We start from the raw sequence: 24,467 nt of genomic DNA, 5'->3' as shown, positions 1-24,467 counted from the left end.
AAGTTGAAAATAAGTTACCATCTGCAAAAGGATCAAGACGCTCGGGGGAAATAATCATCATCCGTCTGCGATTTTTGTATTCATCTTCTCTATCAGCGATCTTTTGGGGACGATGTTCAGCAAATGGATCATACTAAAAACCGGAGACAAAAATAAATTTCTCTCATTAGCAGATAGCAACATGAATTTTTTTCCCAATAAGCTCCAAAAGGCTGCGAGATGAAGTCAATGAGTCAATCTATTGTGCACTTTGTGACGAGAAAATTAAATCTGGCAAAGAGATATAGATATGGAAGTAAGTATCTTCACACTTTTTTATGCATTCCTGGGGTATTTTTGGTCCAACAAAAGCCTTACAAACATGACAAGATTTGAAGCCACTTCCTGATTCAAAAAAGGCCTTTTCTCAGCCTTGACTGGCACAGGGGAACTCTGAAATATGGTAGTAAAAAAAACCCAGAAGTCATTTTGGACATTTTGAAGCCTCTCTCTCCCTCCTCCTCCTTCTCTCTCTCTCTCTATATATATTATTTATTTGCCAAAACCACAAAAACAAGCCATATGTGAATCATGGGGAGTACTCCACCCATCTTTGACTTATAACAAATTCAAAACAATGCCAAGCCACAGATACTATTAAATAAAAGTGATATACACGCAGTCTTTGAGTTACAAACATTCGACTTACAAAGAACTCATAATTAAGAATGGGGTGAGACAGGAAGTAAGAGGAATCTATCCCTCAGAAGGGAAATTCACTCCTGAAAGAGTTATGGAGAAAAGGTGCCTCCACTGAAACTTTCTCACCAATCATTGTTTCCACAAGCCAAAATTTTCAAAATCCAAGGGAGAGAAGGTGAAGTGAAATCTGAACAAGGGCATAGACAGCAAAACAAACACCACAGGGGTGTTAACTCTTCCCTATGCTATCCAGATCTAATATAGATATACAGATATCTATTTGGCTGGAGGTACACTTTAAATATATACATGTTCTGACTTACATACAAATTCAGCTTAAGAAGAAACCTACATAATCTATCTTGTTCGTAACTTGGAGCCTACCTGCACAGGGAAAAGAACCTTCAATGTATTAATCTGCAGCTTTGTTACACTGGGTACCATATATGTAGGCAATTTATTGTATTAAAAAATACTACCCAGCATAATATTGAAACATTACATATCTTGTAATCATCTCCTGGATCTAAATGAATAATGTCCCAATATTAAACATTAGCAAGCACACACTGTGTCAAATCCCATACTTTTATCACAAATTGTACAATTCATATATACTTTTCCACAGATCTACTACCATATAAAACATGAAACCTTTACTCACTAATAATCTTGTCACAACACATTGCGACTGCTAATGAAAAAATGATGCTCCATCACCCCTCTTCCCCAAAAGTCTGATAAAATTCCCTAAGACAACTTATGCCATTTCCCTTTAAACAACTAATTTCCTAGCAACTACATAATACTCTATAAACCCCAAGAAAATCTGTATTTACCCACCCTATGGGACAGCTGCGATGGGGGAAAAACTTAAGAAAATTCAGGTGAGCACACATGTTATTCTAACACTATCCTCAGAGCACAATGGTTTTTAAATGCCACACTACACTTAGGTGCATCTAATTCTACCCTGAAAGCAGAAAAATCAGTCTTGACCCTTAAAAGCTTTCTGTTCTACAATTTAATTTTAAAAATTCAACATTATATGGCAGGTATAGGCAATATGCAGCCCTTAAACAATCCACCATAATTCAGTGTTGCACTGGCAGTAAAAAAATCAGTTATCTTTATAGTTAAAGAGGGTCAGCGAGAAGGTGCCTTTCTTTAAAGGGAAAAGTGGCAGAAAGAGCATATCCCAAAGACTCAGAGGAAGCAATGTGCCCTCTCCAACCACCAGCAGTTGCACAGCCCTGTAAGTGGGATCAAGTTAATTACTGTCACTCATTTTCATGATCTTTTTCCACAAGCAGTTGACTCCTGATAGAAGTGCATTTCACTGCTGCATACCATACTATAATTACCATACTACCCTGTTACAATTTGAGAAAGTCTTTGATTTTGAAGATATTTCAATGACTAATTTTATAAACGACATTAAACAATGGGTTTGAATCTTAAAGATGGTGAATACCTCAGAATGAAACTGGCTTGTTACACAAAATTAGTTAAAATTTTGTAACATCAACTGGACTTTTGATTAATTCCACAAAATTAACAATTATACTTGCCTAACTACAATTGACCAACTTTTGCAAGACTTGGGTGAACAGAGCCCCCACAATGGTGGGAAAAAACACAAATAAAATGCTACAAATATAAGGACCTATAAATGCCTAGGCAAGTGTTCGACTCTATGAATCCTTAGATCTTCCAATACAATACTACTGTCCACTTCTGGCGGATGTTAACTACAGAGTAGCACTATATGACCTAGAGAAAATAGCAATTAAATCCGCAAAAATTAAACCCACAAATGTAGAGGGCTCACTGCATTCTATTTGCCACAAAGAACTATGTTTTTAGCATAACTCTAGAAGAATATGTTGTATTCAACTCCCCACTAAGAACTTCTAGAAGAATGTTGGTACATTAATACTACAGTAAGGAATTTACCTGTTCAGTTGACTGTGGTATGTCATTAAGCAGTGCCACTGGCGCATGGTACCCAGGTTTCTTCTGGCCAAGTAAGCTTGTGGAGGAGTAGTCATCATCATCCTACAAGAACAGAAGGGGCAATGATAAACAAAACTACTGTTGAATATGCGGAGATTCAAAACTTCTTTGCAAACTATAAAGGTGTGCTATGGTCTCAACCACATTTTGTGGAAGAATAAATTCCCTTTTCAAGAATGTCATTTTATTATTAATCAAACTATTTAAAATTTACCATTTTGATAACCTTTACTGAAATGTTATACTTACATCTTCTAGTTCAGTTGCTGCAATTGAAGTTACGTATCCAGCAAACCTGCTGTCACTTCCACCATAGATCTCTTGATCATAGTATCCAGTAGAATCAAGGCCCACTCCTTGAGCTTCATCAAGGGCAGCTTTTTTCCCTTGGATTTCTCGAATCTGTGCTTCAATATCTGTCACAGAAGAGGTAACATGCTGTTATATGTGTTATCAAACTGCACCTTATAAATTATGACCAGATATAGTACACAAAGCTTTTCTGAAACATTTTCGCCAAAGCCTATTTAGGTGGAAATCTAAAATTGTCCATGTAATGTACGGAGTACATATGGGAAACGATAAATTCATATCACATATTAAAGGTTGATTATCCCTTTCCTGGAAAATCTGAAATATTCCAAAATCACCTACCTAGTGGCTGTGTTAGTGAAATTCATGGGGTCACCATAAAGTGACTGATAACTTGAAGACACATTCACACAACTCAATGCTTTTGGATTCTGTGATTTTAACTTTTACTTGTGATGTTTTAATCTGTTTTTACTCGGAATGTTTTAAATGCTATGGGTTTGACCATTTTAACACTATGTTCCTTGTTGTATAGTAGGCTGTAAACCTTTTTGGGTTCCCTAGGGAAGGCAGTATATATATGATGTAAATAAGTAAATAAAATTGCTACTGTGAATAATAATGATTGTATGATATTTGAATGGAGCCACATTTTTGGTATCGACTGGGGTTTTATTCCAGGACACACACCCATATTCTGGGATTCATAAATCTGTGGATGCTTAAGTCCCATTATACATAATAGTGTTGTAAAATGGCTTCACCTAAATAAAATGACAAAATCAATGTTGACTTTTTGGATTAAAAAAAACATTTCAAGTCGTGGATGATGGAATCCATGGATACGGAGTGTTCATGTATGATGGTGTATATGTGTTTCACTGTGGCAAGGCCAACTCTTTCTCATCTTTCTATTCCCTTGCATTCATAAGATTCCCTGTGGTCTTCACTGGAGGTAATAAAAAGAATTCCCTTATACCAGTGGTTCGTGGGTCCCCAGATGTTTTGGCCTTCAACTCCCATGAATCCTAACCGCTAGTAAACTGGCCGGGATTTCTGGGCGTTGTAGGTCAAAACACCTGGGGACCCACTGCCTTATACGCACATATAAAGTGATGTGAGCATGCCTTTCATTTTCTTCCCTTCCCTATGGTAAAAAAGAAAAAAAAAGACTCAGATGTGATTCCTCAGAAAGGGCATTACTTAAAACATAGTATTGGTGTTCATTTAACTGGATTCCTTCACTATCTCTCTTGCTGTTCACCCATCCATAAATGATTCCAGAATGTCTCATGAAAGAGGTTCTGAGAGCTCATTTCAGCATGACACTCCTGCTGAGCATTCCCACAATGAACAAAGAACATCTGGATATAATTAAGTAATAGTTACAATTCCAATCTTCCAAGACAAACAAAGAAAACTACATCTTAGTAGTCAAGCTATGAAGAAAAAAAACACTTAAGGCATGTAAACTTGGTATTTAAAGTCTTGAATGTGAGGCTCAGAAAAATATGACCCTCTAGATTATTTTGGTCTGATGGAAGCAAATGGTGAGGGAGCATAGGCGTTGCAGTCTACCATTTCAAGAGCCATATTTTCCATCTCTAATGTAGAAGTTTTACCTACTCTGTTTATGCTGTCTTATAAAAATACATTATTCAACAAAGTTGATGTGTTTCTTCAACATTATTTCTTTATAGAATATCTTTAATCAGAGGCAAAACTATTAAAAGCGTATTGCAAAAAAAGAAGAGCACTTTGGCAAACTTTTATTCAAAAATAACAATGTGCACATTAAAATTAAACCAGGTAAGTTTTGCATAAATATGCAAAATATTTTTTTTAATGTTCTAGAGATTATTTGAAGATTTCTGACAAATTTCTGACAGGCCTCCACTTTTTTTAGAGGTTAGAGAGGTTTCAGTGTCTAACCTCATTGTTCATTTTTTAGTTGTAAAGGAAAGTAGACTCTGTTAACCAGCACCCATGGGATTGGTAGATGCCAGATAAATGTAGTTTCTGGTTGCTTGAGAGTTACTATTAAAAATAGGCCTAATACTATAATACTATTGTTGCATTGCATTTGATGTAACCACATTTTAAACTGTGTCATTTGGGTTTGGTCCCATGTAAGCCACCCGAGTCCCTTCGGGAAGATGGAGGCAGGGTACACAAATAAAGTTATTATTATTATTCCTAACAAAGCCCTCATTCATGAGGTCTTCAAAACCAAGGGGGAAGTTTTGAAGGCCTCATGAATGAGGCCTGTTGGAAAGTCATACTCTTCTGTCAGGCTGAGGCTGGCGAGTTTGCTGGCCTAAGCCTGATGGAGGGGTGTAAGCAGGTTCATGCACACACCTATATTTTTGCCTCACTTTTGCCTATGTAAATATGGTATTACCTCTCTCACACCATAGCAGTGTTGTTTGATAATGGTGAGACCATGGGCTCCTCTGGGGCAACAGGCTATGCTGATGGCAGCAGTACTGTCTGTACGGTCTGCCATTGTCAGACCGACCTTTCCTGATAAGCCAAACTAAATATGCAAAAAAAGCTATTGAGCAGCCACAGTGTGTGTGTGTGTGTGTTTGTGTGTGTGTGACACTGGCAAAATAAGTAAAAGATCACAGAAATAGATTCAGAACACTTAATACAATTGTTCAGCCACTTCTGTGCACAGATAAAGAGTTTAATGCTAAGTATGATTTGGCAGCAGAATTTATTTATTTATTTAAAACATTTATATTCAGCCTTTCTCACCCGAAGGGGACTCGGGGTGGAGCATAATACATATATGCAAACATTCAATGCCGGAACAGAAAATAAGCCATAAATATACATGAACACTAAAATCAGTTATGTTCACATTAAAACCATTATTTAAAACCATCACAAATCAGCCGTGAAATTTCCTAATGCTGCCATTATTGCACTGCTCCAAAGGCTTGTTCCCACAGCCCGGTCTTTACCTTCTCTGGACATCTTCAAAAAGAGACAGAACAGCTACCTTCTGAGTCTGCTTTAGTTAGAGGTCCTACAGTGAGCTGAACTTGATGGCCCGTGAGGCCCCTACCAACTCTGAGTCTACGGCAGCTATGAATGGAGTAGACAAATTCCTGAAGTGTAAATATATAACACTGAATACTGAAGTTAGGATTGTCCATATCATTGTATTTCAAATGTACATGTATGGTTGTGAAAGCTGGACAGTGAAAGAAACTGATAGGAAGGAAATCATCATACAGTATTTGAAATGTAGTGCTGGATAAGAGTTATTGTACACTGTAGATTAGTATAAAGTAAAAAATGGGCCCTGGAACAAAATCTAGCCTGAATTCTTCCTAGAAGTTAAAATAACTAAATTATGACTACAGTAGAGTTCCGGTTAACATCTCGGTTTATTCGAGTTCAAGAGAAGGAGAGGGAGAGGAAAGAGGAAGCACCCCAAGATCGCTGCTGCCTAGCAGCGCTCACAGGTTGCTTCCCAAGGGGACGTCCCTCAGCGAGCCTTCACCCCTTGGGAAGCACCCGCGAGTGTTGCTAGGCAGCAGCGATCGCGGGGCGCTTCCCTAAACCGGATTGCCGGGAGGGATAATAGGACCTCCTGGCAATCTGAGCAGTTCCGATTGTCAGAGATTGGACCCGCCCCTTTATCTCAGATAACGGGAACTCTACTGTATTATATTTTGGATAGTTCATGAGAAGACATGGTGCACTAGAAAATATGTTTTAGACAGCAATAGGAAAAATGGAAGACCACATTATAGGTGGATGAACTGAAACAAGGAAGTCATGGCTCTAAATCTGAAATACTTGAACAGACCTGTTAAGAATGGAGGGGACATGAAAGTCTCTAATTCATAGGGTTGCAATAAAAAATTGAGTTGATGATAGTTAACACCAACTTCTGAATTTTTGTTATTTATCTCATCTATCCAACTGAACACTGGAATTAAAGAGAACTCAGAATTAACTGACAGTAAAAGACAGATACTATAGCGAAAGGGTTTGGATATGCCTCTGGAAACCAGTGTTAAATTCCCTGCTCTGCAATAAAATCCACTTGAGCATAATATATATTGTAATATATTGGTCTTAGGGTCACCATAAGTGAGAAACAACTTGATGGCACACCACTACCACAATAAAGAACTAAGAATCAATGGCTACAACTTCAACATTTGGCTCTCCACCAGTGAGCAGGATTGAGCATCATGAAAATAGATTACACCTGGTTAGTTTCTTGTTTCCCACCCATAAACAATGACATTCATGTATTCATACCAATGTTGCCTGTTTACAGTTAAGTAGTTGACATACCTGTAATACAATACAAACCTATAGAAAATCTAAACAGGAATAATAATAAAGGATGTATTATTGACCTGAATTGAAATCGCTCTATCTCTGTATTTATAGATATGCATTTATCCATAACCAGTTATGGACTTGGTATGTATTTATCGATTTGCACTGAAACTGGATACATCATTTTGAAGCACCCTGTAAATTTAGCCATATGAGACACAATCCATTAACAATGTGCAATTATTTCTAACTTTATCACAGTCACTAACTCCAGGGCCTGAAATTGGCAAAATCTGCCAACCAGCTCATAATAATGTACCTTCCCGCCGGAGCAGTACCTATTGATCTACTCACATTGGCATGTTTTCGAACTGCTAGGTTGGCAGAAGCTGGAGCTAACAGCAGCCGCTCCCGGGGTTTGAACCTGGGACCTTTCGGTCTGCAAGTTCAGCAGCTCAGTGCTTTAACACACTTCCCAGCCCTTTTCCCTCTATCTTTTTAGACTGGTAGACAGGTGTCATGTCTGCCACATACTTATATGCTGCTATAAATTATTAAGAATACTGTATGTTTTTAAAGCATTTTTAAAAAGATGCCAAACTGGAGGTATCCAAGATATCTTACTGGAGAGAAACACCCAGACAACATTATTTTGATTGGCTTGCAATGCTAACTTATAATAATAATAAATAATAATAAAACTTTATTTATACCCCGCCACCATCTCCCCAACGGGGACTCGGGGCGGCTTACATGGAGCCATGCCCAAAACAATACAATATAAACAGCATATAAAAGAACAACACATCACAACACAATAAGCAATACAATAAATAATATCCATTACAAAATAAATCAAGGAAACAATGAAAAACAAGGGCGGATCACATGAACATTAAGTTAAAACTCGGGGTGAGAGAGACATAAGAATAAAATACCACAGCGAACAGGGTCATAAGGAAGTGGGGTAGTGGGGAGGATAGATATTAGAGGGAGCAACGGAAAAGAAATATAAAATAGTTACTCTCCAAAAGCACAACGGAAGAGCCATGTTTTCAAATCTTTCTTGAAGGCTGCTAATGTGGGGGCTTGCCTAATCTCAATGGGCAGTGAGTTCCACAATCGGGGGGCCACAGCAGAAAAGGCCCTCTCCCTTGTTCCCACAAGGCGGGTCTGGGATATCGGGAGTGGGGACAGGAGAGCTTCCCCTGATGAACAAAGGGATCGAGTAGGCTTATGATAGGAGATACGGTCACGAAGGTAGGTGGGTCCCAAACCATTTAGGGCTTTATATGTGATGGTATACACCTTGAATTGGGACTGGAAAATAAAAGGCAGCCAGTGGAGCTCCTTGAACAAGGGAGTAGATCTCTCCCTGTAACTCGCCCCCGTTATTAATCTGGCAGCCGAGCACTGGACCAATTGTAGTTTCCGGGCTGTCTTCAAGGGAAGCCCCATGTAGAGCGCATTACAGTAGTCCAGTCTAGAGATAACTAAGGCATGCACCACCGTGGTCAAGTCAGACTTCACGAGGTATGGTTGCAGTTGGCGCACAAAAGTTTGAGTTGTGCCAAGGCCCTCCCAGCCACCGCCGACACCTGCGCCTCAAGCGTCAGCGCTGAGTCCAGGAGGACTCCCAAGCTGCGGACCTGAGATTTCAGGGGGAGTGCAACCCCGTCCAGCACAGGTTGCCACCCAATACCCAAATCCGACAAGCGACTGACCAGGAGGGCCTCTGTCTTGTCAGGATTGATCCTCAGCTTGTTCTTCCTCATCCAGTCCGCCACTGCGGCCAAGCACTGGTTCAGCATCCGAGGGGCTTCCTTGGAATCAGATGGAAACGAGTAGTGGATTTGCGTGTCATCTGCGTAGATGGCAACGCCCTCCAAAACTCCGGATCAAACCATAAGTTCTTACACTAGCTTTCAAACTATTACAGCCAGATACCCTCAGGACCAACTTCTCTGCATGCTGTAGTGTCATCAGAGACACTAAAACCCTTTGGCTTCATGAATCTTCATGTACAACCAGTGCTCAATCCATTTTGCCATGCTAGCTCTGGACTACTAATAAAGCCCACTGAAATCTAGTATACTTCAGTAAACACTAGCTCTAAAAAGATTCTTGTGGGGTCCTATATATAATCTAATCTAATTCATACTTGAGAAAAAGACCCTGCCATACATATTCTATTTAAACATTTTCTTCTGCTGCTAACTTCTACCTCTTAGCTCAATGAATCCTGAATCTTTCTCGTTTTCATAGAGATTTAACAAGAGCTAAATAAATGTATTATCTGAGAAAACCTGACCTGCCCTTATTATTCCTCTACTCTACTCTTGTTACAGAAAAGACTGCGGGTTCCTTCCTTGTTCTCCTAGATCTAAAGGCACCCATGCATGTATAAAATGTGGCAAAATTGCTCATCACACTCCCTAGGGGTTGTGGAGGCGTGTTCTGAACATTTTTCCCTTTAGAATTATTTGGAACAATATGGAGACTGCAAAAGAGAAACCACGGGGAATCTATGTACAGGCACTTTACCCACTCCGGCTCAAAAACAAACTCGATTCTCTAGTACAGTACAAAAATATTTGTTTTCCATTTGCAACCCCTTTCTGCCTGAAATTTTTTTTACGTGACCCCAAATATATGGGTATATAAAATAGCCATAAAATCAAACTTTTACCAATCTCATTAGTTAACAAATATATTGTTTTTATACAGTACGGTAAATGTATAAACACACAGCAAAATAGACATGCTTGAGGAGCACAAGCACATGGTACAGTGGAAGCCGGCTTGGGGCTCTCTCAAGAGAAAAGTAGCACTTGAATAAAATAGCATGAGCACTACTCAAGAGATCTATACGTATGTTCCTTAGTTTGGTTGCAAACTTACATATATTTACTTTCAGTACAACTGGAATAAATGGTCATGCTTTTCAACAAATATGTTTGGGATAGAATACCAAACATAGATGCCTGCCATAGATGTAGGCGAAATGTGAGGAACATAGCTATACTACCAGAAAAACACACAGCAACCCAATGGAGTAGTTATTTCCCCATCTGTATCAATTGATTAGTCATTTCTTCATTTATATCAATGGAAACAGATATGGGCCAAAATCGGAGTTGACCTAATGATTTGGTGGAGCTTACGTAACGGCCCCTTTTACACTGCAATATAAAATCTAAATTATCTGCTCTGAACTGGATTATGTGGCAGTGAAGACTCGTATAATCCAGTTCATAGTAGATAACGTGGATTATCTGCTTTTAATAATCTGGATTAAGTGTTGTCTTATTAAGGCCCCTTCCATACAACTGTATAAAATCCACATTGAAGATAATCCAGTTTAAAGCAGATATTGTGGGTTATCTGTCTTGTTATTCCCGCCTATATGGCTGTGTGGAAGAGCCCTAAGTCTCTTCTAAATTCAGATGGCTTCTTGGAGAGCAGTGACTCACTCTTCAGTTGGGACTAATAACTGTATTTAGGTTATGGATTCAACAAGCAAATCCTCCTTAAAACTTGCAAAGAGGAAATTCAGGGCCCTTCCACACAGCCATATAACCCAGAATATATCAAAGCAGATAGGCCACACTATCTGCATTGAACTGGGTTACGATTCCACACTGCCATATAATCCAGTTCAATGTGGATTTTATACAGCTGTGTGGAAAGGGCCTCAGAACAACTGAGGGCCTTTCTACAGTATAGAATGAAAGCAGTTTGATGCAACTTTAACTGCCACCACTCAATGCTATGGAATTGTGGGGGTTGTGGTTTGGTGAGGCACCAGCACTCTTTGCCAGGATTTGCAAGATTACAACTCAGGATCTCAGCGCATTTAGACGTGGCAGGCCCCTTCCACAGTTGAAAAAAAAATCCCACATTATCTGCTTTGAACTGGAATATATAGCAGTCTGGACTCGGGGCCCTTCCACACAGCCACATAACCCAGAATACCAAGGCAGATAATCCACAATATCTGCTTTGAACTGGGTTATCTGAGTCCACACTGCCATATAATCCAGTTCAATGTGGATCTTATGCAGCTGTGTGGATAACGGTCCAAAGAAGATATCGTGGGATATTTTGCCTTGATATTCTGGGTTATATGGCTGTGTAAAAGCATTCTACGATGAGCCTTCCCCCTTTTCTCGCTTTAATAGACCTGTTTTAAATTAAACAACGACTCGGAATGAGGCACAAAGGCTGTCTCCCAGGAGGAAAACGGCGAAAAAGCTATTCCGCCCCTTCCACACAGCTGAATAAAATCTCACATTAACTGCTTTGAACCGGAATATATGGCAGTGTGGACTTAGATAACCCAGTTCAAAGCAGATATTATGGGATTTTCTGCCTTGGTAGTCTGGGTTATATGGCTGTGTGGAAGGGCCCTCGTATGTTCAAAATTTTGCGTGCGCGAGAGAGATAAGAGGCCACGAAGGCCTCCTCGAGCCCTAGCTTGAAGCTCACGCGGGCCTCGATTTCTTCAACTGCGCTGGCTCCTCTGCGCTGCCTTCCTGGCCACTCGGGTTCTCACAAAATGGTGGGAGCGGAAGGGGGAAGACGCGGCGAGGCCTTAAGACACCTCAGCGGCGACGCCATTACGCGCAGGCCTGGCCCGCTCAGGCGCCGAGGCCTGCCCTTTCCCTTCAGCTTCCTGGAGCCAAGGGAGCGCCGCCTTTCGAGAGGGAAAAGGAGCACCCTCAGACTTCGAGGCCTAAGCGGCTGGGGTTTTCAGGCCCGAACGGAAACCGGTGTCTTTTTCTCTTACCTTCCTGCGTTTTGGCGATCTTCGCCATTTTGTGGCGCTCGAAGAAGCGCAGCCAGCGAGATGGAGGGGGGAGGGGGCGGCGCGCGCTCGTTCTCTCGACGTCGACTTCCGCTTTCGGAGGGATTGAAAAAGAGGAGGAGCAGCGCAGGCGCAGTAGAACGACAAAAGGAAGGCGGGGAAACTAACAGGGACGCTGGAGCTTCGGCTTTTATACAGCGCAGTAATAAGCAGGGCTCCCCTTCCGGGTACGTAATAACCCCCCTTATTTCTATGGGGTGCCTCTACACTGGGGAATTAATGCAGTTTGACACTACTTTCAGTTGCCATTAAGCAGTGCTAGAAGGGGAGGCCTCAGCACTCTTTGGGCCCTTCCACACATTCCTATAACCCAGAATATCAAGGCAGAAATTCCCACAATATCTGCTTTGAACTGGGTTATCTGAGTCCACGCTGTCATATAACCCAGTTCAATGTGCATTTTATACAGCTGCGTGGTAGGGTCATAGGACAGCTAAAGTGGTGCTGAAGGGTACAAGGGACACCTGATTAATTAATAAATTATTAGTTTTTCTTTGTCGCGTAGAAGAAATCAAGTGAAGGGTCTGCAGATGAACATAGGAAGAAGGCTCACATGCTTACATAAACAGATGAACACCAGATGAAGGCAATAGCCTCAGGTGTAAGGACCTCATCACACTAGATCTAGGGAGGGGGCTTTAAACAGTTCAGCCAGACAGGTCCTGCGTCTCACCAAACTACAAACCCCAGAATTCTGCAGGAGGCAGAAACCGAATTTAAAATGGATTCACGCTCTAGTGCAGTGATTCCCAACCTTTTTAAAAACTCTGGCCCACTTGACCAGGGACCATTTTGACTTCAGGGACCACTTCAACTAGGGCCCACTCTCCAACATTAGTACCAAAAGGGTTACATATCAGGTTTTGGTCAACTTTAGATTTGGGTTGGTTATTTGAGGTGCTGATTCAAAAAATTGCATTGGATAGACCACATCAGCTCTAGTTTCTGATACAGAACATAAGCCATCCAGTAGTCGCCATCTTATCGCCCACAGAAAACCATAATTAACAATCTAGAATCTAGGATAATTGCTGTCAAGAGAGACTGCATCTGGAAAATGGCCAAGCAGCCCGGAAAACTCATAGCAACCCAGTGATTCCAGCCATGAAAGCCTTTGACAACACATTCAACCTAAAACTCCTAGATCTCAAGCATTGAGCCCTAGCTGTCAGACTGCTATAATTATGCAGTGTGAATACAGCCCATCTGCTTCCTCAGACTCCGTGTATGTTACTTGCCATAGAAATGCAAAGGTGGTGGGTATGGTGATGATGAGTGGCAAGTTATGTATTAGGAGTAGATGGTCATTGAGCAGGCATGGCCAAACTTCCGCTCTCCAGGTGTTTTGGATTTCAAATCTTGCCCATGCCATTGAGAGACAGATATAGGAGGGAGGTGTTGCATAAAGACAAGTGGATAACCCTGGGAAGGTGGAAGATGTTACTGGGATGCAGTGTGATGCTGGCTCTGTTTAACCATTGTCAGGGGATTGGAGTTTATTCATTTATTCGGTTAAATATCCAGACTAATTGTTCTCATGACATAACCTGGGACAGTTTTAAGATGGGAAAGTGCCACAAAAGCAGCAGTTTCAACTGTATTTTTTCCCTACAATTTGAAGGGTGCTTCGGTAGGATCTGAGGATTCTGTCATATTTATGTATGGTTTTTTTCTCTGACCACTCAGGGTATATTTTCTTCATGGAAATATGAAGAAGCCAGTTTTTGAATAAAAGTCTAGATTATTTCTGTTTTTTTAATGTATGTTAATGAAATTATCACAACTTGTTGAGCATGGACTGATACGGAATTTAGACCGTAGTAAAATGACAGGGAGCAGCCTGTTGTGTTATGCCAACCATAATAACAAAGATTCCAGATTAAAAACTCACAATTGAAGAGAAGACATAGGACAGAGGCATTTATTTCATCTTAGCCAAGATATAATGCATGTGAGCTTCTGCTCCAAAAGTTACAAGCACAAGAGAGCATGTGCTCTGCGCAACAATTTTTAAACAAGGTACATTGTTCCAGTTTGAACCATTCCTCTTCAGTTTCTGGTTGGCTGAGTTCCAATGATGTGGCTGGAAATTCCCTCCCCGCCAGGTAGGGAGAGCTCTGTGGACAGAGATAGGTTTGCAGGAAGTGCTGGCCTTCCAGGCATGGGGATGATGGGATGGTGAGAACACAGGAAGCTGATCTCTGTAGTCTTGGCTTGGGCTATGTAAACAAAGATGCCTATTGAGGAGGCTGCAGTTGGGTAGCTGTGAACTATTGCTATCTTTTGTTATAAAGCATTCCCTCACTTATCGTGGGAGTTACGTTCCAGGACCACCCGCAAAAAGTGAAAGTCCGCAAAGTAGGGACTCTGTATTTGTGTTGTTTACAATCTCATTGTCAAGTAGCTCCCACCGCTGCCGCTACCTTATGAGGTGAAAACAAAACTGTTTCAGCCTCCTTTTCTCTCCCTTCAGCTTCTCCTTCCTTCCTTCCTTAGGCTTCTCCTTAGGAAGGAAGTAGAAAGAGGAATTTATAATATTTTATGATTTATACTATTATTTTATTGCTTATTAAAAACAGCGAGGCTGCAAAAAGCAAACCGTGAAGTAGTGATAGAACACTATTCTTTACCTGAGGCTGAGAAGCATTCTTGACTGGCTTGAGTCAGACAGTTTAGTTTCTTATATTAGTACATTTAAGAATAAGGCAGAATAAAAGTACAGTTTATACATTTCAGACTTGGGAAATAGATCCATGACATAAAAGGATAAAAGTTACACTGAAAGGGATAAATATAAGTTTTGGCTGTGGATACCTAAGCATGATTATGTCTTTTTCTAGGACAGCCAAATAAAGGATGTTGCAATTACCCAAAGTCTCCTTTGTCTTGAGCCATGCCTGTGGCCATTTCTCAATGTGAAGCAATAGCTGGATCATTTGCTTCCTAGCTTAGGTCAGGTAAAAGTTAAATTTTTTTCTGTCTCAGAAGTAAAATAGAACATGTTTAATAGCTTTATAGGAATAAAAGTGGGATAAAATACAGTTTATAGAGGAGAGAGAGCGGTCTGGGGTGATGGGGAGGCCAGGGAATTTTATGCAAAAGAGAGAGCGCAGCTATATCTCATTCTGGCTTGTTGCACTTGGAAATCCCTAACTATAAATCTTTTTTATTAGGGGTGGGGGTCCTGGTTTTCGATAACAAAATTATCACAACTTGTTGAGCATGGACTATTAGCAAAATGAGTTACCTTTATGTATTTGTATAATGCATATTACAGTTTTCCGTTTATTAAATGTTTCCCTCTTAATATTGTACACTGGCTTGATGGTCATGTCATCACGGTGTACATATGGCCTTGTGCAGATATTTCCAACTGAAGCACCTATATATCCCTTCTATGTTTCCCCCTGATTCCTTTCCATTTATCTTTTTTGCCCTTGTACTTTTCACCTTGCCTTTCAGCAATGCAGGAGTGGAATGTACAGTTTCATAAATTAATCTGGTTGAACATAACTTAAAGAACAGAACCCAGGACAGGCTCCTTGTAGATGTCTTGAAAATTAGAGCCAAAACAAAGATTTGTCCCAACCAGTTTCAACCATCCAAAGAGGTGATATCTTTGTTCAGAACTGAATTGTATATTGTTGCTAGTGACAAGGGTGCTACAGAAGGTTTTGATGGTATCTTTTGAAAACTGTACACGTGAAGAAGATTCTTAAAGGCCCAGGAGGACAGAACAACTCTTTGCAAATGTACTATTGACCTTTCTTGACTTTTGCTCACTATTGAGTTTTACTGAATTTTTCCCTGGCTTCAAACTTGCAGTATCCTTCAGATTTTTGGCGACATTTTCCAAAATCCTTTTTGTAAGAAGTCTATTTCTGTGATCAGAAAGGAACCATAAAATGGGCATGTCACATTCTGTTTGCTTAATTGTCTTTAATGAGCAGAAAATGTTGAGAACCTGATAGGAGTCTTTAAAAACACATTTGAACTAAAAGCCATGCAGCTCTTTCAAAATGCTTTAATCTGTCAGTAATGAACCGCATAATGGGAACAAAACAGGATAAAAATCCAATAAATAAAAAAAAAACCTAAACGATGACTATGCTGGTAAATAGGATTGGAAATCTTTAGCTTCATTATAATTTTATCACATTCCTTATAAAAGTGTAGTTTGTAATTGTGATTCCCATACCGTAATGTGTATATTATGGAATATCAGCCCAACACTGAGGAATTTGAGTGACTCTCTAAAGTGAATAATCAGAATATCTGGAGCAAGTCCAACTGACTTCCCTCGAACATTCTTGAAATTACTTTATCTGAAGCAATTTTAAAAGTCCTTTCCACTGGTAATTACAGGCCAGAATTAAAGTACAGTAGAGTCTCACTTATCCAACGTTCTGGATTATCCAACGCATTTTTGTAGTCAATGTTTTCAATACATCATGATATTTTGGTGCTAAATTCATAAATACAGTAATTACTCCATAGCATTACTGCGTATTGAACAATTTTTTTGTCAAATTTGTTGTGTAACATGATGTTTTGGTGCTTAATTTGTAAAATCATAACCTAATTTGATGTGTAATAGGCTTTTCCTTAATCCCTCCTTATTATCCAACATATTCACTTATCCAACGTTCTGCCGGCCCGTTTATTTTGCATAAGTGAGACTCTACTATATGTGTAAGCTTACAGCCTCATATCTTAGACTTCAGTGTTTACTTTAAAGTCTCTTTAATTCCAGTGCGTTGGATCCAAATATATTGTGGTTAGAGTAAACTCATTGAGAACAATGGAATTGTACCTAATCATGAGTAAACTGTTAAATTAATTCCTGTGATCCTACTCTAAGTATAACAAATACTGCAGTTCTATAAATGTGTACTTAAAAATAAGTCCCACTGAATTCAGTAGTCTTCGCTGCTGAGTAGGTTGTGGAATCATAGTTTGCATCTATACTAAAGGATTAATGCAGTGTGACACCACTTAGATGCCATGACTCAATACTTTAGAATCCTGGGATTTGTAGTTTGGTGAAGATCTGGCACCCTTTGGCAGAGAATGCTCAAGACCTTGTAAAATTACAACATCCATTATTCCATAGCATTGAACAATGGTAGCTAAAGTGGTACCAAACTGAATTCATTCTACAGTGTAGAAGCATTCATAACCTCATTCAAAAATATGTAATTTGTTCTTAAAAATGTATTGTAGCCTTAATGTAGCAGTTCATGTCTGCTTGTTGCCCTTCATTCCACAGCAATATGCTTCTCTCTTTGTTAATAAGGAAAAGCCTATTAAACGTCAAATTATGTTTTTACAAATTAATCTCCAAAACGTCATGTTTTACAACAAATGGACAGAAAAAGCAATTTAGTACACAGTAACGTTATGTAGTAATTACTGTATTTACAAATTTAGCACCGTATTGCAATGTATTGAAAACATTGACTACAAAACATTGACTACTAAAAGGCAGACTGCGTTGTATAATACAGAACATTGGCATGCATACTCAAGATACCCAAAATTGAATATTGGTGATTTTGAGGGTAATTGGCCTAGACATTTTGGAGTTGTAAGTACTGGGATTTATAGTTCACCTGCAATCAGTGAGCACTCTGAACTCCACCAAAGATGGTATTAAACCAAATTTGGCCCCCATGACCAGCAAAATATACTGGAGGGCTTTGGGGAAAATTCACCTTGATTTGGGGGAGTTGTAGTTCACCTACATCCAGAGAGCACTGTGAACCCAAACACCGATGGATCTGGACCAAACTTGGCACACATACCTGATATGGCGAAATTTGATTACTAGAGGGATTTTGGGCGAACTGGCCTTTCTGGGAGTTGTAGTTCACCCACAGCTACAGAAACCGTGACCTCCACTGATGATGGACCTGGGCCAAACTTGGCACACAGAACCCCCATGGCTAACTCAACCTACTGGAGAGGTTTGAGGGGACTGACTCGCCATAGTGGGAATTGTAGTTTATCCTACAGCCAGAGAGCACACTGAACGCCACCGACGATGCATCCAGAGCAAACTTGCCCAACATAACAAACTAAGTACTGATGGAGTTTCTCAGGATTAATCTGGCATGATGTCCGTTGTAGTTAATCCACAACTTTATGCATTTTGTGCAATTAAAAAATTGACTTCTTCAAGTAACATGGGCAACGCCGGATACCCAAGCTAGTATAGTAATAAAAATATAAAGATGTCAAGACCTGTGGAATCTAAAAAATGCTTGTGCACAATAACAGCATAGATTTATAAATTTCATAATCTAGAAAACAATGTAGATATTTTCATTTAGCAGTATGTAATTATAAATTTGTAAGCCGCTCTGAGTGCCTTCGTACTGAGGAGTGGGATATTAATAATATTCTACTTATTTAATAATAGTAATAATTTTATTTCTCACTCGCCTTGCCTCGTGGCAGGTTACAACATAGCAAAAACACATACTCATCATAAACATTATATAAAATACACAGAACAAAGATTAAAATGTACTGAACACAAGATGTAAGTTTTAATAATATTTATATATATTTTTTTCACAGTGTTCATACATACAGTATGCCATTATTTCTGTAATAAACTTCTATATTATTGTGTTTTTATTTGATACTGCTCATTTTGGGGAAATGCTGAATGTGAGGAGTATATTGTGTCTTCAGAAATTTGTACAAATATGTCCCAGTGTGATTCTTTAAGATAAAATCTTGTCATGAATGAATGCCTACACTTACGTAAGTGCTCCGCCTGTGAAACAAGAATCCAATTAATGCAGTGCCTATTTTAGCCAACCTATGCTAAACTTAGAACAGATATCTAGAAGATAACCTTTACGTAAGTGCTTGCACTTTCCTTGCATTAAGAAGTATATCTAATAAAGATCGTTACTAAGCCTAGCTTCTGTTTTCTTTTCTTGGGTGGAAGCTTGTGGCTGTTTTACTTATTTAGAGATAACCCAGAACTAAGGTTTCCCCCTTGTAATTTGAAAGTTGGGAAAATTGTGGCATTACTGAGATTATATTTCAGTTACGTTTTAACAATTATTTCTCATAATTAATTATACTCCAACCCCTTCTACACTGCCATAAAATCCAGATTATCAAAGCAGATAATCCACATTATCTGCTTTGAACTAGATTATATGAGTCTACACTGTCATATAATCCAGTTCAAAGCAGATAATCTGGATTTTATATGGTAATGTGGAAGCGGCCTCCCTCAGCTTCAGAGGAAGGCAAAGTCTACTTCTGCTGAACAAATTTAGCCAAGAAAACTCCATGATAAATTCACATTAGTATTACCAGAAATCAGAAACCATTTCAAGACTCAGGCTGATGGAACTCAGGGCCCTTCCACACTGCCATATAATCCAGAATATCAAGGTAGATAATCCTCGTTATCTGCTTTGAACTGTATTATCTGAGACTACACTGCCATAAAGTCCAGTTCAAGGCAAATAATCTGGATTTTATACATCTATGTAGAAGGGGTCTCAGGAAGCAGTTTTATATTTAAGTCTTATCAGTGGTTCTCAACCTGTGGATCCCCAGAGGTTTTGGCCTACAACTTCCAGAAAACATAGCCAGTTTACCAGCTGTTAGGATTTCTGGGAGTTGAAGGCCAAAACATCTGGGGACCCACAGGTTGAGAACCACTGATCTACACAGTTTAACCACATTGAACTGCATTATATGAGTCTACATGGTCCTAGGTGATGCAGTGGGTTAAACCCTTATGCTGGCAGGACTGCTGACTTCAAGATTGGGTTGCTGACCTGAAGGTTGCTGGTTCAAATCCAACCCAAGGAGAGTGTGGATGAGCTCCCTCTGTCAGCTCCAGTTCCCCATGCGGGGACATGAGAGAAGCCTCCCACAAGGATGGTAAAACATCAAACATCCAGGCGTCCCCTGGGCAACATCCTTGCAGATGGCCAATTCTATCATACCAGAAGTGATTTGCAATTTCTCAAGATGCTCCTGACATGAATAAAACCAAACAAACTGCCATGTGATGCAGTTCAGTCAGTTAAACTGCATGATGAAGCTGCATTATATGACAGTGGATCTATACTGCCATATAATCCAGTTTCTGAATCCAGATGATCTGCTTTGAACTGGATGATATGAGTCTACACTGTCATATAATCCAGTTCAAAGCAGATCATCTGTATTCTGAAACCGGGCCACATGGCAGTGTAGATGGGGCCACTTCATGAGTTATCTTCCTCAAATTATACTGTAATTTTTGTATTAGTCCCACTTTAAATTAGGTCCTGCTGTGAATTTAACCAAGTGGAAGCTATAGGAATCAACAGTTCTGCGAGGATTGCACAAAGGAGTGTCTGTGCTGTAGAATTAATTTGGTTTGACACCAGTTTAACTGCTGCAGCTCAATGCTATACAGTCCTGGGAGTGGAACCACAGTGGTTAAAGTGGGGTCAAACTGCATTCATTCTACAGTGTATACGCACCCATAGGTCCCTTCTACACTGTCAGACAATCACAGCAGAAAATCCACATTGTCTGATTTGAACTGGATGATCTTTGGCGCCTTCCACACAGCTGTATAAAATCCACATTGAAGTGGGTTATATGGCAGTGTGGACTCATAACCCAGTTCAAAGCAGAAATTGTGGATTATCTGCCTTGATATTCTGGGTTATATGGAAGGGTTCTTAAGTCTGCAGTGCCAGTTCAAAGCAGGTCATGTGGATTGTATATATCTGTGTAGAAGGGGCCATAGTTATTGAGACTGTGACTGTGGGACTATATGTCAGAAGTTGCCAGGTTGTCTTAGGAGTTTTATACTTTTCAGGGCGATTTTTTGGAGCTGTCTCAGCTGGCGAAAAGCCTTGGAAAAGTTGGATCAGACATCAAGGGTAACGTAAAACTCCCCGCAGCTTGTTGATATGAGGCCCCTTCCACACAGCTGATTAAAATCCCACATTATCTGCTTTTAACTGGGATATATGGCAGTGTGGGCTCAGACAACCCAGTTAAAAGCAGATGTTGTGGGGTATTCTGCCTTGATATTCTATATGGCTGTGTGGAAGGGCCCTGAGAAAGAAAAGTTTGTTTCTTCTTTAGAGGGTGGAAACTTTGACAGGACTGAGGCGATGAATGACACTCCTTCCAACCAATCAAGTGACGCCTTACACCTTCCAGCCGCTTCAAGCCCTTATATAACCCCGCAGGGACAGACGAGCCTTGTGACCGCGCGCGCGCCCGCGAGCCCCGAAGCGCGAGCTCGGGAAATCACGTGCCGCGGGGGGGTAGGAGAGAAGTAAGGAAACGGGCGGGGCGTGCCGGAGGGGCGGGCTCCGGCACAGGGATAGGATGAAGGCTTGGCTGTGCCGGCGCAGGATTGGGCGAGCCCCGGGAAGGGGCGTGGTCTAGGCTCTGGCAAGCCCTCGCAGGGGCTCTGAGGGGAGAGAAGCGATGGAGGCCGTTGGGGAGGTTTGAGGCGAAGATGGCGCGGAGTGGCCGGGCGGTGGGGAAGGTGCTGGTGGAGCGGTTGGCAGTGTTCCCGCGAAGGACAGCCCTCAGGTGAGGAAAAGAAGTGTGTCCCTCACGCTGGTTCTCCTTTCTGGTTCTCCCCTTTTAATGTATTTACATTTCTCTTCAGTGGCAGAAGTTCAATAGGCGCAGGGCCTGTCGCTTGGTTACTTGGTCGTTAAGGGACGTTGCCTTCCCAGTTTCTAGTCAGTTATAGACTTCAGTTCCCAGAAGTCCTGATCATTGGCCGAGGCAGCTGAGGATTCTGGGCGTTGGAGTTCAAAACACCTGGAAGACTAGAGTTGGGGGATCAGGGTATACTGTATAACAGGCATGGGCAAACTTGGGCCCTCCGGGTAATTTGGACTTCAACTTCCACAATTGGGAGTTGAAGTCCAAAACACCTGAAGGGCCCAAGTTTGCCCATGCCTGGAGAATACTGTGTAACAAAGGCGGTTTAATGCCATGGTATTAAATAATTGGGATTTGTAGTTTGGTGAGGCATACACACTCTTTGGCAGATAAAGCTAAAGAACTTGTAAAACTACAACTCCCATGATTCTACAGCATTGAGACATGACAGTTAAAGCGATGTCAAACTGTGTTCACTCCACAGTGTGGATGCACCCTCTAATGAAGTTAAATTAAGGGCCCTTCCAAACAGCCCTATAACCTAGATCAATAGTTCTCAACCTGGGGTCCCCAGATGTTTTTGGCCTACAACTCCCAAAAATCCCAGCCATTTTACCAGCTGTTAGGATTTCAGGGAATTGAAGGCCAAAAACATCTGGGGACCCCAAGTTGAGAACCACTGACCTAGAATATCAAGGCAGAAAATCCCAATTATCTGCTTTGAACTGGAATATCGGCGTCCACACTGCTATATATCCCAGTTCAAAGCAGATAATTGGGATTTTATTCAGCTGTGTGGAAGGGGCCGCAGGATCTGATCCCAGGGTTTCTGTTTATCCCAGATTATCTGGCAGTGTGGACTCAAGGCCCTTCCACACAGCAATATAACATAGAATATCAAGGCACATAATCCACAATATCTGCCTTGAACTGGGCCCCCTTCCACACAGTTGAATAAAATCCCACATTTTCTGCTTTGATCTGGAATATATGGCAGTGTGGAATCAGTTCAAAGCAAATATTGTGGGATTTTCTGCCTTTATATTCTGGGTTATATGGCTATGTGGAAGGGCCCTGAGTCCATACTGCCATATATTCCAGTTCAAAGCAGATAATGTGGGATTTTATTCAGCTATGTGGAAGAGGTCTAAGGCATTAAGTTCAGCTTGATCTGGATCCAGAATAGATCTGGATTTGCTTTGGCAGAGAAAGCAAAATACCTTGTGAAACTACCTCTCTCAGGATCCCATAGCACTGAGCCGTGGCAGTGAAAGTGGTGTCTATCTGTATTCATTCTACAGCGTGGATCCACCCTGACCCGTATAAGTTGAAATAGTAAAGGATGAACTTGTTTTCCCTGCCTTTCCCCCCTCCCTCAACTCCTTAGTAAAATCGTATGTGAAAAAAACCCAGAAATTCTTTGCAGGTTTTAACCTAACAATTGTAGCATATCTTTTGTAAAGGTAAGTTGGGACAGAGGCAAAAACAGTGCTGGAAAGCCTTCGTCACAGTGCTGGAAAGGACCAAGAAACGTCAAATGAAGAGTATTTTTGGGAGTGTAATGTGCATTCTTATTGGAATGTTTCATACTAGACAAGAAAGTGGAGAACGTTTTTCTTTTCCCTGACAGATTAATTCATCTGGTGTTTATTAACATCTGCAGACCCCTACGTGCCATTTTTACTGTAAAAACCCTTTCCAGTTGCCTCATCTTGTTTCTGCGGCATGGTTTCCAGTTTTATTGAGTACAGAAAAACAGTACATGAAAATATGATTTAGTCTTGTGTCCTTGTATTTTTTTAAAAAAACATCTGATCTTTGTTCCGCTAGTTCATTAATACGTGCAACCAGTAACAGCATCCCAGTTGCGTGAAGGAATAGTACTTTGTATGGCATTGTACTGTTGATAGCATGTTTTTTTATTCAGTGATGAAAGAACTGCACCTCATATGAAAACATGCTTCGAAGGGTGGAGGAGGAATTGGGGCGATGTCCTTCAAATTTAAACTAGATGTTGAGACTGTTTTGTTGCTGTTGTCTCCGTTCCTTATTGAAGAGCAATGTGGATAGAATGAGAAAAGAAGGGAGGTGATGTACTGAGACATCTTAGGGTGCATTTACACTGTAGAACTAATGCAGTTTGACACCACTTTAACTGCCATGGCTCAATGCTGTGGAATAATGGAAGTTGTCATTTTATGGTCTTTGATGACAAAGAGTGCTGGTGCCTCTCCAAACTGCAACTGCCTGGATTCCATAGCATTGAGTCATGGCAGTTGAAACGGTGGCAGACTACATCAATTCAACAGTGTGGACGCACTCCAGTAGAGAAGTTTGTGGTCCTCTTCTTTTTACATGTTGACTGTAAATGACATGACTAGCGTTCCCTACATATTGTCGTTTCCACCAGTGGTTGAGCCTGTTAGTCTACCTTCTTGCCACCTCTAGTTGTGATTTTGCTGTGTTGAACTTTACTTTGTTCTCTGTGTAACATTCACAGATGCAAGCTGTGCCCTCTGGCAGAGAAAATGCTTGTATGGTATTTTGCATTTAAATCACTAATTATATGCAATTTGTTCTGCCATTTTGACTATGTCTTCTCTTGTGCACCGAGGAATGG

The 24,467-nt window shown here is 40.6% G+C and overlaps 2 protein-coding genes across 5 annotated transcripts in view; one reads left to right on the top strand and one right to left on the bottom strand.

The window, feature by feature from the left end:
* sf3b1 (splicing factor 3b subunit 1) overlaps positions 1-12,234 on the bottom strand; it is a 37,728-nt gene extending 25,494 nt beyond the window's left edge. For all 3 annotated transcript variants that reach the window (XM_003226996.4, XM_008120083.3, XM_008120082.3), the window contains exons 1-4: positions 12,107-12,234; positions 2,947-3,113; positions 2,638-2,739; positions 19-133 (exon numbers count right to left, since the gene is read on the bottom strand). In XM_003226996.4, the coding sequence (XP_003227044.1) occupies positions 19-133; positions 2,638-2,739; positions 2,947-3,113; positions 12,107-12,134 (412 nt within the window). In that variant the 5' untranslated portion in view covers positions 12,135-12,234. The remainder of the gene's footprint in view (positions 1-18; positions 134-2,637; positions 2,740-2,946; positions 3,114-12,106) is intronic.
* coq10b (coenzyme Q10B) overlaps positions 12,167-24,467 on the top strand; it is a 22,607-nt gene continuing 10,306 nt past the window's right edge. The window contains exon 1 of one of the 2 annotated variants that reach the window (XM_062962834.1): positions 12,167-12,351. In XM_062962834.1, coding sequence (XP_062818904.1) covers positions 12,167-12,351 — 185 coding nt within the window. Of the gene's footprint in view, positions 12,352-21,608; positions 21,767-24,467 lie in introns of those variants that run through there. The other variant, XM_003227001.4, reaches the window with a different exon arrangement.

This window comes from Anolis carolinensis, chromosome 1, assembly GCF_035594765.1.
Source record: "Anolis carolinensis isolate JA03-04 chromosome 1, rAnoCar3.1.pri, whole genome shotgun sequence".
Lineage (NCBI taxonomy): Eukaryota > Metazoa > Chordata > Lepidosauria > Squamata > Dactyloidae > Anolis > Anolis carolinensis.
The sequence above is the reverse complement of the archived record's forward strand: the minus strand, read 5'-3'. Positions and strand labels throughout refer to the sequence as shown.